Source organism: Antechinus flavipes, chromosome 5 (genome assembly GCF_016432865.1).
Source record: "Antechinus flavipes isolate AdamAnt ecotype Samford, QLD, Australia chromosome 5, AdamAnt_v2, whole genome shotgun sequence".
Taxonomy (NCBI): Eukaryota; Metazoa; Chordata; class Mammalia; order Dasyuromorphia; family Dasyuridae; genus Antechinus; species Antechinus flavipes.
In genome coordinates, this window is record NC_067402.1 from 234,473,628 (window position 1) to 234,487,263 (window position 13,636).

Consider the following 13,636-nt stretch of genomic DNA (forward strand, 5'->3'; position numbering starts at 1 on the left):
TTGGAGACATTCGGAGGGAGCTCTTGGAACCAAGCAGAGAGATAGGCCTCTAAGAATCTAGCTATCCGGGCCCAAGGAAAGAGACAAGACTTGGAAGGAGAAATAAACATTTGTATTTTTACCAGCTGGCTGCATTTTGGGATAATTATTAATCTGAACTGACACTAAGGCTGCCTCTAGAAAATCTCCTCAAGAAACTTTCTCTCGCAGAGAGAACTATTATATTTAAAAGAAGAAAATAACCACATTTTGGCGCCCAACGTGGGAGCTTGATTCAGATCCTGATTCCAGTGGAAAAGCCTCTGATCCTGATCCAGTGGAAAAGACTCCTCAACCTAGAAATTAGGGTGAGTACAATTTTGGCACCTGAACAGGGACTTGATTCAGATCCTGATTCCAGTGGAAAAACCTCTGATCCTGATCCACTGGAAAAGACTCCTCAACCTAGAAAATAGGGTGAGTACAACAAAGAAATGTTGTTAAAAGAATTAAAATAGAATTTCAGCTAAGATGGGACAGATGTTTAGAAAACAGCCTTCTGTTTCTGCTCAAGGAAAATGTTTAGAGAGCATTATCAAAATTATGGAAAGCCAAGTTATAATTATAATTTTACAGCAGATTACTGAACTTTTAGAAATTGTAAAAACATATGTCCTTGTTTCTCTCTGGAAAAGGAATTAGATCTAAACGAATGGAAATTGGTAGGAGAGGATCTTTGTCAATTCTATAATAAAAATGGGCCTAACTCAATTTCCAAAGGCATAATTAATACATATAATTTAATACAACTAGCTTCAGGAAATTTTATAAGTATTAAAATGAGGAAAACGAAGAAACAGCAGCAGGAAGAGGTGCCAACTATACTAGGTGAAAAGCAGGAAGAGTCAGATAAGAATGGAGTTAAGTATAATTCTGAGTGTGATACTTTACAGCAGGAGGAATTAGATCATTCCACATCTCATGACCCTCCCCCCTCAATTAACCCTTCATGGGTAGAGGAAGAAGGCGGAAGAAGAGAAGCAGAAACACAGTCAGCTTCTCCTGTAAAGCAGAATTTGACAAGATTAGAAAAAGCATTAATTAAGGCAAAAAATGAAGGAGAAGATATATCTGATTTTATAAATGCATATCCTGTGATTGAAAAGCTTGACTCTTCAGGTCAAAAAGAGAGAAAATACACTCCTTTTAATTTGGAAAAAATTAAAGATTTGAAAAAGGGTTGCACTTTTTATGGGGCTACATCCTCTTATGTCAAGATATTACTAGATAATTTGTCTTAAGAAATCTTAAGCCCGAATGACTGGAAATCCATAGCTAAGACATGTCTAGAACTGGAACAAAATTTGTTGTGGCTTTCAGAGTTTCATGAATTATGTAGGATTCAAGCCCAATGTAATAGGCAAACAGGAGCTATTGTACAAATCACTTTTGACCAACTAGCTGGTGAAGGTCAGTATAGAGAGAGTTCAGAACAGATTTATTATCCCATAACAGTGTATGAGCAAATTTCTAAGGCTGCAATAAAAGCTTGGAATTCTCTCCCTGGATAGCAAGATGGAAGTAAAGCTTTTACAAAAATAGAGCAAGGTCCCAGTGAACCTTTTGCAGATTTTGTGGGACATTTGCAAACAGCTGTAATAAGAACCATTGGAGACAATGCAGCAACAGAAATAATGACTAGACATTTGGCTAAGGAAAATGCCAATGAGGTTTGCAAAAGAATTATATGGGGGCTAGGCAAAGATGCTCCTTTAGAGGAGATCTTAAGACACTGTGCCACAGTGGGCACAAATGCTTATTATACCCAAACTATGATGAACATGGGAAGATAAGGTCCCTCTTGGCAAGGGACTTCTAGAGAAACTCGTAGATGTTTTCAGTGTGGAAAAGTTGGACATTTGAGAGCTCATTGTAGATATGGAGATAGAGTGAGAAGACAGGGTGAGAGAAAACCCAAAACCCCATGTCCAAAATGTAACCAAGGCCTTCATTGGGCCTCTAAATGTAGATTGACCCAGAGGAATGAGAGGCAGGGCCCAGCTCCAAAGTATCAATCAAAAGATATGTGGGGCATGACAGCAGCTGAAGTTACACCCAGAGAGACTTCAGAAATTTAGGACTCTGATGTCATCAACCAACAGAAAAGCAATCAGTATGACAGTTGGGGAGAATATGGGTTTTTTAACCCAACTAAGCAGTGTCCAGTGCAAACAGCTCCAATGTAATTACCAGATGATGAGGAGAAATCCCAAAAGTGGTAACTAGAAGGGAATTAGATAGGTTAACTGTTTGGGGAAGAGGGTCTGCTTATATTTCCACAGATGGAGAAGGAATCAGATGGCTGACAATGAGACTGTTAAAAGAACTTCTTCAGCTTTCAGTTCCCGAAAAACCAGCAACAATCATTGGATTTCCTGAGATGAAATAGAAAAAGAGAAAAACTTCAAAACAAAGGAGATTTAAAAAGCATCTGACACTGAAAGAGCATGACTGACAATGAGACTGTTAAAAGAACTTTTAAAATCTTCAGGAATCATTGGATTTCCTAACACAAGATGAGACTGTTTTAGTTCTTGAAAAACCACCAAGAATCATTGGATTCCTTGAGATGAAAAATTGTTGATGAGACTATTACAGTACTTCAGAGCTTACAGGAATTATTGGATTCCTGGCACATGAACTAATGGACAATGGATTCCTTTTGGACTATTTCTAGGACTTATGGACATGTATAAATTTTCAGGTTGATTCATGTTGTTACATTACTACTAGCCTGTGTTATATTGCTGTGTGCTTATGTGAATTATGTATAATGCCTCCCATATTGATGGATTTATGTATACCATGTATATCTGTTTCAAGTTCTGGCCCATATTGATGGTATGTGTACCTGTTTCAAGTGAGCCCCTTCAGAAACCCGCTAATCTGATTTGACTTCCTATTTCCTTTAGTGTTTTCATCTTCCTTTCTGAGGTGTCAGGGAAGGCATGATCACCTTTTTTGGGGGGTTCTCACCTTCTTGAGAAGTCAAGGAGGTCATGACCACCCTATGTTCTAAAACAAAAGAAAGGAGGAGATGTTGGAATCTTTACAAACTCTAATTCATTAGAGTTGATAGATTATTGATCTGATCTTACAAGAAGATGTTTTGGGCCAGAACCTGAAACAAGGTACTAAGTAGAACTAATTAATGCAATGCTTGTGTTTACACCTTTACTCATTGGAATTCACAAGTATGGGTGATTCACAAAGTAAACTTTGTGAATTCATACCTCCCTTGAAGCTCTTAGGGCCAGAGAGCACTATGGGAGAAACCCATAATCCCTCTCTCTCGCATCCCACAATCTCTCTCTCGAATAAATAGAGCATCAAAGGGGCCAGTCAGGAGAGTTTTCAGAGGAAGAAGTTATGAGTCAAGATTTCAGCTGAATTACACTAGAAGCCTTCTCTCCGAGACAAGAGAGATCCATTCCATTTTTCCACTTGGTTGGCTGGTAGCTGAAGAAAGCAGAGGCAGAAGCAAAGGACAATCTGCAAGAGCTCTAGGAACCAAGCAGAGAGATAGACCTCTAAGCTAACTAGGCTATCTGAACTTTTATCACCTGGCTGCGTCTGGAGAAGAAAAAGAATACCACAGTATATATAGAAAGAGGGCATATATATGAGTTGAATATGAAGAAATAATATCTTTTTTTTAATGATGAAATTAAGGGGTAAGAGAGGAATATACTGAGAGAAAGGGAAGGGGAGAAGTGGAATAGTGCAAATTATCTGCCATAACAGAGGCAAGAAAAAGCTTTTACACTGGAGGGAGAAAGGGAAGAGGGTGAGAGAGTATTAAATCTTACTCTCATCAGAATTGGCTCAAAGAGAAAATAACATACATGCTCAATAGGGATATAGAAATCTATCTTACTCTGCAGAAAAATAGGAGGGGATTTAGATATGGGAAGAGGGGGAGGGTGATAAAACAGAGGGTAATTGGGGGAGGGCGTGGTCAGTATCAAAATATTTTTGAGGAGAGAGGGTGAAAAGAGAAAGAATAAATGGAGGGAAATACAATTAGCAATAGTAATTTAAAAAAAAAACAAAAAATTTTGAAGCAAGTTTCTCTGATAAAGCCTCATTTCTCAAATATAGAATGAACCAAGTCAAATTTATAAAAAATAAGGACTATGCACTTACTTCAAGCCACTTCTTAACCTGAATATGAAGAGATGCCAGCGGGGGTGGGGAGAGAGGAGTAGAGGAAAAAAGTAACCTATACATACAAAAAATATTCATGACAACTCTCTTCTCAGGGCAAAAGAATTGGAAATTGAAGGGATGCCCATCAATTGGAGAATGGCTCAATAGTTGATATTTTTGATGGAATATTATTGTTCTGTGGGAAATGATAAGCAGGATGCTCTCAGAAAACAAATAAACAAACAAACAAAACAAACAAACCTGGAAAGTCCGGCATGAACTCAAGCAAAGTGAAATACACTGTGTACGAGGTAATAGCAATGTTCTGGGATGACCAGCTATGACTGACTTTGCTAATCTTAGAACAATCATTGTACTCTGAAGAACTTATGATGAAAAATTCTATTCATATCCAAAGAAGGAACTGATTATGTCTGAATACAGTTTGAAGAATAATCTCATTCTTTCCCTTCTTCCCTCTCTCTCTCTCTCTCCCTCTGTCTTTCTCTCTCAACTTAATTTTTTTGAGAGTTTTATTTTAATTAGGGTGGGAAATTTTTTTTTCACAACTTGACATTTATGAAAATGTTTTGCATAGCTTTAATTGTGCATGGGGAATAGGAGAGAAAATCTAGAACTCAAAAAATTCAAAACAAATGTAAAAAATATTCTGTTTTGAATGTAACTGGAGAAAATATTAAATAAATAAAACAGAAAAAAAAAACTATATTTCTATTAGAGTAATTAGAAAGAGTATATATAGAACATGTGGGTATAAATTGACTTTGAGAGAATGGATATAAAAAAAATGAGAGAAAAAACAGATCTATGAATTGGGCAAGCAATTCAAAAAGCTAAGGGGAAAAAGCAAATTAAAAATCCCCAATTAACGATTAAATCAGAAATCCTGAAAATCAAAGGAGAGATTAATAAAATCAAAAGTAAGAAAGCCATAAAATTAATAAAACTAAAAGCTGGTTTATGAAGGGATGGGGAACCAATAAAATAAGAAAAAAAACTTTGGTTATTTTTTTTTAAAGGAAAGAACAGAACCAAATTACCAGTATTAAAAACATCAAAAAGGTGAATTTACCACGAATAAAGAGGAAATTAAAGCAATAATTAGAGGCTATTTATCCTAATTGTATGCCAATAAATCTGACCATCTTGGTGAAATCAATGATTGGTAACAAAATTATAAATTGTCCAGATTAACAGACGATGAAATGGAATATTGAAATAACCTTATTTTAGAAAAAGAAATTGACCAAGCTACCAATGAATTTTCTAAGAAAAAATCACCAGGGCTAGATGAATTCACAAGTGAATTCTACCAAATATTTAAAGAACAATTCTACATACTAGGAATGCAGAGCTGGTTCAATATCAGGAAAACTATCAGTATAATAGACCATTTCAATAATAAAATGATTAGAAGTCAGACAATTATCTCAACAGGTGCAGAAAAAATTGTTGCCAAAGATCCATTTTAAAAAAAAAATAATTATAACTTTTTATTGACAGAACCAATGCTTGGGTAATTTTTTTACAACATTATCCCTTGTACTCACTTCTGTTCTGACTTTTCCCCTCTTCCAGATGGCAAGCAGTCTTATAAATGGTAAATATGTCACAATATATCCTATATACAATCTATGTGTGCAGAAACGAACAGTTCTCTTGTTCCACAGGAAGAATTGGATTCAAAAGGTGAAAATAACCCAGGAAGAAAAACAAAAATGTAAACAGTTTACATTCATTTCCCAGTGTTCTTTCTTTAGGTGTAGCTGCTTCTGTCCATCATTGATCAATTGAAATTGAGTTAAATCTTTGCTTTGTCAAAGAAATTAACTTCCATCAGAATATATACTCATACAGTATCGTTGTTGAAGTATATAATGATCTCCTGGTTCTGCTCATTTCACTTAGCATCAGTTCATGTAAGTCTCTACAAGCCTCTCTGTATTCATCCTGCTGGTCATTTCTTACAGAACAATAATATTCCATAACATTCATATACCACAATTTACCCAACCATCCTCCAATTGATGGGCATCCATTCATTTTTAGTATCTCTTTGGGGTATAAGCCCAGTAATAGCACTACAGGATCAAAACGTATGCACAGTTTGATAACTTTTGGGGCATAATTCCAGATTGCTCTCCAGAATGGTTGGATTCGTTCACAACTCCACCAACAATGCAATCAGTGTCCCAATTTTCCCGTATCCCCTTCAACATTCATCATTATTTTTTCCTGTCATCTTAGCCAATCTGACAGGTGTGTAGTGGTATCTCAAAGTTGTCTTAATTTGCATTTCTCTGATCAGTAGTGATTTGGAACACTCATATGAGTGGAAACAGTTTAAATTTCATCATTTGAAAATTGTCTATTCATATCCTTTGACTATTTATCAATTGGTGAATAGTTTGATTTCTTATGAATTAGAATCAATTCTCTATATATTTTGAAAATAAGGCCTTTATCAGAACCCTTAACTGTGATTATGTTTTCCCAGTTTGTTGCTTCCCTTCTAATCTTGTTTGCATTCGTTTTGTTTGTACAAAGGCTTTTTAATTTGATATAATCAAAATTTTCTATTTTATGATCAATAACAATCTCTAGTTCATCTTTGGTCACAAATTCCTTCTTCCTCCACAAGTCTGAGAGGTAAACTATCCTATGTTCCTCTAATTTATTTATAATTTTGTTCTTTATGCCTAAATCATGGACCCATTTTGAGCTTATCTTGGTGTGTTAAGTGTGGGTCTGTGCTAAGGACCCATTCTTATTTTTTCTTTTTTTTCATAATTATAACTTTTTATTGACAGAACCCATGCCCGGGTAATTTTTTACAACATTATCCCTTGCACTCACTTTTGTTCTGACTTTTCCCCTCCCTCCCTCTACCCCCTTCCCCAGAAGGCAAGCAGTCCTATACATGTTAAATATAGGACCCATTCTTATTGAAACACTAAAAAACATAGGAGTAAATGGAGTATCCTTAAAATGATAAATTGTATCTATCTAAAACTATCAGCAAACATTATCTGTAATGAGGATAAACTAGATGACTTTCTAGTAAGATCAAGGATGAAATAAGGATGCCATTATCCACCATTATTATTCAGTATTATACTAGAAATGTTACCTTTAGCAAAAAGAGAAGACATTAAAATAGAAGAAGCAATGAGGAAACAAAATTATCACTCTTTGTAGATGATCTGATTAGAATCAACTAAAAAACTACTTGAAATAATTAATAAATGTATCAAAGTTGCAGGATACAAAATAAACCCAAATACATTTTCAGCATCTCTATATTTTACCAATAAAGGCCACAACTAGAGATAGAAAGAGAAATTCCATTTAAAAAACTATAAACAATATTAAATACCTGGGAATCTACATACCAAGATAAATTGAGGAACATAATTACAAAACAGTTTTTACACAAATAGATCTGAAGAATTGGAAAAAATATCAATTGCTCATGGGCAGGCTAAGCCAATATTAATAAAAACAACAATTCTACCTAAATTAATTTATCCAGTGTCATATCAATCAAATTATTTTATATAGCTAGAAATAAGACAATTCATCTGGAAGAATGGATGGTCAAGAATATTAAGGGAATTAATGAAAAAAAAAAGCAAAGCAAAATATTATAAAATGTCAACCATCAAAAGGTGTGGTATTGGCTAAGAAGTAGAGTGTTGGATCAGTGAAATAAATTAGGTCTATAAGATATAATAGTAAATGACCTCAGTAATCTAGTTTTTAATAAACCCGAAGATTCAATTTCTGAGTTCTTACTCACTATTTCACAAAAATTAGGTATAGACCAACATCTTACACCATATACTAAAATAAAGTAAAAATGAGTAAATGATTAGGTATAAAGGATGATACCATAAACAGATTAGGAGACTAAAGAAAGTCGATCTATGGAGAAAGGAAGAATTTATGATCAAACAAGAGATAGAGATTTAAAATGCATAATTATGCATTTTTGCATTTTATGCAAAATTTATAAACATGCATAAAAATTTATAAAATTACATAATTATGAATTTGATTTAATAATCAAATTAAAAATTTTTTTACACAAACAAAACCAATGCAACCAAGATCAGAAGGAAAGCAGAAAGCTGGGAAACAGTTTTTTATAGCACGTGTGTCTGATGAAGGCCTCATTTCTCAAATATATAAGGAACTCAGTCAAACTTATAAGAATGAAAGTCATTTACCAATTTATAAATGCTCAAAGGATATGAACAAATTGTTTTTATGTGAAGAAATTAAGGCTTTCAGTAGTCATTTGAAAAAGTGCTCTAGATCACTAAAAGAGAAATACAAATTAAGTCTGGAAGTTATCACATTATAACAGCTATTCTGGGTTGACATAAATTAAAACAACTATCAGATACCACTTCACACCTATGAGATTGGCTAATATGACAGAAAAGGGAAATGATAAATATTAAGAGAAGATGTGGGAAAATTAAGATACTACTAAGGTAGTACTAGTAGACTTCTAAGTCATTCTTTCAGATAAGGATGGGGATGTGGTCAGGAAAAGTTTCATCAAAGATGTGATATGTGAGCTGAGGCTTGAAGGAAAGTAGGGACTTAGAGTAAGAGGGACAGCCCATTCTAAATAGAGGCAAATTCAGTGACATAAAATTATTGTGATATGAAAGTTGTCCAAGGATTTATTGAAACTTTCTACCATTATGCTTTATCAACATATACAGACATTTTAATAAGAGGTTTATTGTACACTCAGCATAGACCAATAGTGTACAAAAACCTAAACAACAGTTTGAATAATTTTATACAGGTCTTAGTTATATCAGGGGTAAAGAAAAAATAGAATTTGAGGGAGAACAGAAGAGGAAGATAAAGATTTATACATTAAAGAACAGGGCAAAATGAAAAGATTTACATAAGATAAAATTATAAAATTAGCAAACACTAAGGATATAGCTAGAATTTGCATATTAACCACAAACTAGCTATTAACTACAAACATACAAACTAAAACTAAGCTATACTTAGTTACTCATCTTGAGGAAATAGATATAAAAAACTGATTCATAAATTCTGTTATCACTAACCAGTTAATCATATAGCTAATGCTTCATGTCATCTCAATTCTGTATTATCTAGCTAGTGATATGCCTTGCTGTCTCAAGGAAATGGCATCTATAGAGTCAAAGCAGAAAAATTGTCTTCTTATAGAAGAAAGGCAAGGAGATCAGGAAAGATATGATAAGAATAGCATGGAAGAAACCACAAATAAAATATTGAAGAAAAAGAAACTAATTACCTGTTCAGCCAACAATGAAGCTAGGCTTGAGTAGGCATCTGCAAACTCTGGACCAAATTTGATAGAGTCTCTTAAAAAGATGATAGCTTCATCTTTTTTCCCTTGAGACCTATTAATCATGATATGGAGGGAAAGAAAACACCTTTTTAATTACATATTGTTTATGTATTTTAATAAATTTAAATTTTTTCAGCAAAAACTAGGAACTAATACAATTTTTTTTCTCCACATTATTTAATAATTAAAACTATTATATAAAATATTAATAATAATAAACAAATTATTATACATTCCCAAAGGTTCTTTAGTGCTATGTTCTTCTATTATAAGGGTTAAAAAGCCTCTGGGAGCAAGGAATGTGGCTCAAGGCCTATGGGAGGACCTGAGGGATGAGAGGTTCCAAGGTGCAGATGAGTCCTATGTGGAGGTGGGGCATAGCCCCAGGAGGCAGTGTCTGATCCCAGATACCACGTCTCCCTCCTTAGCGCTCTCAAAGCCTAGCACGCCTCCCTTCTTCTTCTCGGGCCAATCCCATTATGACCTGTCTATCCTGGTTCCTAGAGGACCTCCCCTTCCCCTGGATCCTCAAGGAGGGTATAAATATATGCTATCTAAGAATAAAGTTCTCTTTCGCTTCACCCCTACCTACTGGTGGTCTGTCTCTATGGGATCCAGGTTGGTGTCCGAAGATGGCTAAGTGTGGCCTAGCCGTGCCGTTGACGAACAGGCATTAAGGGTAGCTCAAGGAGGAGCTACCAGGTTAGAGTAGTCCATAGGGGCGTAACAGAGGTGGTAATGATTCAATTTCCACTGTGACTTTTGGACTTTTAACAAGTTCCAGAGTAGGAAGACTTGGTTTCAGATTCTGTCTTTGACATTTACTGCCTGTGACCACTGGCAAATGACTTGAGCCTCAATTTACGTATCTATAAATGAGATTAATAATTCCTATATCCATCTCACATAGTTATAGAGAAGATCAAATGAAATAACATGCACAACATACTTTGCAAATTTTAAAAATTTATATAAATATTATTTTTATTGTACAAAGTATAGACTTTAAAAGTAAAGGTTGTGTTATCATCTAGTTGGTATAGAAGAAATCCAGTGTCTATTGTAAGCCAAGCACTGTGCTTGTGCAACAGAATGTCAGAACTGGAAGGGATTTTATTGATCAAGTAGTTTATTCCCTTAATTTTACACTTGTGGAAACTGTTGCCTGAAGTGGTGAAGTGACTTTTTGCAAAAAGGTTTATTGTTGCCTTTTGTTTTTCCATAAAATTAATTTTTACTTAACTATCTCTCCCTATAATTAATTATGGTAACAATTAGCATTTACATAATATCCTGAGACTTAACACAATGCTTTATAAATATTATAATTTTATTCTCATCACAATTCTGGGAAGCAAATGGTGTTATTGCTGATTATATGCTTCTTTAGTTCTGACTTCAGTTCTGTCCCTGTCCCCTTCCTCTTCTTCCCCACCAGGCTAAGCCCCTTTATGCTTCCTATCTAGTTAGTCTATTTTTAGAGCATCCTCCTGGTGCTCTAGCTTAGCATGAAGTGCTATGATAGCCACAAAGAATAAAAGAAAAATGTAGTGAGAGAGTAGTGACAATCATTTCTTCCCAAAAACACCCTTCAAATTCCATATTTGCAATCTTTATAAAAACCAATAAAAGATCTCCTTCAACATCATTAATAGCTGCTAATGGCCTGTGGAATTACCTTTTTTTTCCCCTGAGGCAATTGGGAGTAAGTGACTTGCCCAGAGTCACACAGCCAGGAAGTGTTATGTGTCTGAGACCAGCTTTGAACTTAGGTCCTCCTGACTACAGGGCTGGTACTCTATCCACTGCACCATTTAGCTGCCTATGTGAAATTACTTTGTATTTGCTTTGTACTTGTACCATGTATATGTATATTCCTTACTAAATTTTAGGCTCCTTAAGAGCAGATACTGATTTAGTTTGGTTTTCATGCACCCGATCCTAGCAGAGCACCCAACACACAACAGGCACTTAAATGCTTTTTGATAGAAGCAACCTTTAGAACCCAGGTTTCCTAATTATGAGTGAAGTATTTGTTCTCCATACTGACTATTTATAGTGAAGAGCCATGTTTCAGAATAAAGTTAAATTGAATCTTTTGGAACCCTGGGATTCTATTTCTCAACCATCTTAGCTGTGTCATTGTAGTCTGTGCCTTAAGAGCAGATAACCAGCATAGGACATTTTTGACAATTCTTCATTAATAAAAACAATCATTGAATTTTATGCAAGAGTTATGAAACTACAGAATTGTATAAGGCATGGGGATTGGGCAGGACACAAAAATCTGAAGAAATTGATTAGTCTAGTCCCATACTTTCTATTAACTTTTAAAAATTATTAGGAATAATCGATATTCAGTTGAGCAGGTAAAAATTTTTGCATGGTAACTACCCAACTCCTCTCAGAGAGGACCACAAAATTGCAAATTACATGATCTGCTGTAAGGATTCTCTAGTGAAATCAAAAAAGGACTTATTTTGTTCATCATGTTATTATATTTATGAAAGACAAGAATTTGGGATTAACATGTTACCAAAATGACTAGGAATGCAAAGGGCATATAACCTGTCTTGGATCATGTAGCAACTACCAACTTTATTTTGAGTTTGACTCAAGACATTTAATATCACCATTGAAGTTTTAAATGATTTTTTGACATTTGGATTTATTAGAAATAACTATTCTAGAGATTATAAAATATATAATCTTCCTTTCAGTAGAGAAGTAGGAGACTGTTACAGGTACTGAGTATTGAATGTAGAGTCAGATATAATCATAGTGATATCTTATTTTTCTTAAATGTTTTCCTTTTTGATAATGGAGGATTGGAGAAAGGGGATTGAGAAAAATCTGATACAAAAAATGCGATATAACAAAGCTTTAAAAAAATTAATCACCATTGATTAGAAAATAATTAAACACATTGTGGTATACAAAAAATTATGATTATGAAAAACTCAGAGAATGGAAAAATTTATTTATATGAAATATGAAGCTTGAAGTAAGTAAAATCAAGAAAGTAATAAAAAATGACCATAGCAAGGCAATAACAAAAATGAAAATGTACACAAAGAAGCTTGGATCTTAAAAACAATGAAGAAAATTCATTTCCCCTCCCTTTTTTATAAAGAAGGGGTAGAAAATGAAGGTAGAATATTACAGATATTCTCAGAGTTGGCAAATATGTTAGTTTTGCTGAACTACCTTTTCTCTCTGGAAAAAAATGTCTTTGTTACAAGTGCTATGGTGATTCATGCTACCTATTTCCCTATTTAAAGTAAAAATTTAAATTTAAAAATTAAATATTCTCTATTGGTTTTCTATTACTTCTAGAATAAAATATAAAATGCTTTGTTTAGTATTTAAAGCCTTTCACAACTTGCTCCCAATCTACCTTTCTAACATTATTATGTGTTATAGACCATGCCTTAGTGAAGGGTCAGATCAATTCTCCGAGTCTCCACAGCTGTGAATCATAACACTTGAAGGAGTTGCAAAGCAGCCTTTACTAATGCAGATGTTCCTTATGGATTGGGAATGAAATAAATTCGAGGCAAGAGGAAAGAAAAGAGAGATCAGAAAACAGCAACTGCCTCTCAGTCTTCCTTGCTGCAGCAGCAGCATCTTCTCAAATGAAGAGATCCATCCTTCAGGTCTGAGTTAATTCTCCAGCAGCCATTGGCAGGTGGCTCCCATATCACAACAATTATGCATTGCTCTCCTTTACACATAATTCAATCAATCTGGCCTGCTTATGATTCCTTACATGAGAGAATTCCTTAGCTATTTCCATGTTTCTGTACTGGCTGTAATCCATGCCTGGAATAAATTACCTCTCTTCCTTGGATTTACAGATTCCTTAGTTTCCTCCAGCTCATATAAATTTCTGCATGAAGTGTTTCATGATCTCCCCAGCTACTATCTCTATTACCTTATCTGTAATTTGTATCTTTACCATACATAATACATATATGTTACTCTCTCTCACCTTTAGATTATGAATTCCTTGAGAGAAGCACTTTTTCCTTTTTGTCCTTGTAATCCTTGTTGTAATTT

The 13,636-nt window shown here is 34.5% G+C and overlaps 1 protein-coding gene across 4 annotated transcripts in view; it reads right to left on the reverse strand.

Moving 5' to 3' along the window:
• TMTC1 (transmembrane O-mannosyltransferase targeting cadherins 1) overlaps positions 1-13,636 on the reverse strand; it is a 261,821-nt gene that overhangs the window by 43,118 nt on the left and 205,067 nt on the right. For 3 of the 4 annotated variants that reach the window (XM_051961108.1, XM_051961111.1, XM_051961110.1), the window contains 2 exons: positions 9,521-9,629; positions 5,760-5,867 (listed from right to left, as the gene is read on the reverse strand). In XM_051961108.1, coding sequence (XP_051817068.1) covers positions 5,760-5,867; positions 9,521-9,629 — 217 coding nt within the window. The remainder of the gene's footprint in view (positions 1-5,759; positions 5,868-9,520; positions 9,630-13,636) is intronic. The other variant, XM_051961109.1, reaches the window with a different exon arrangement.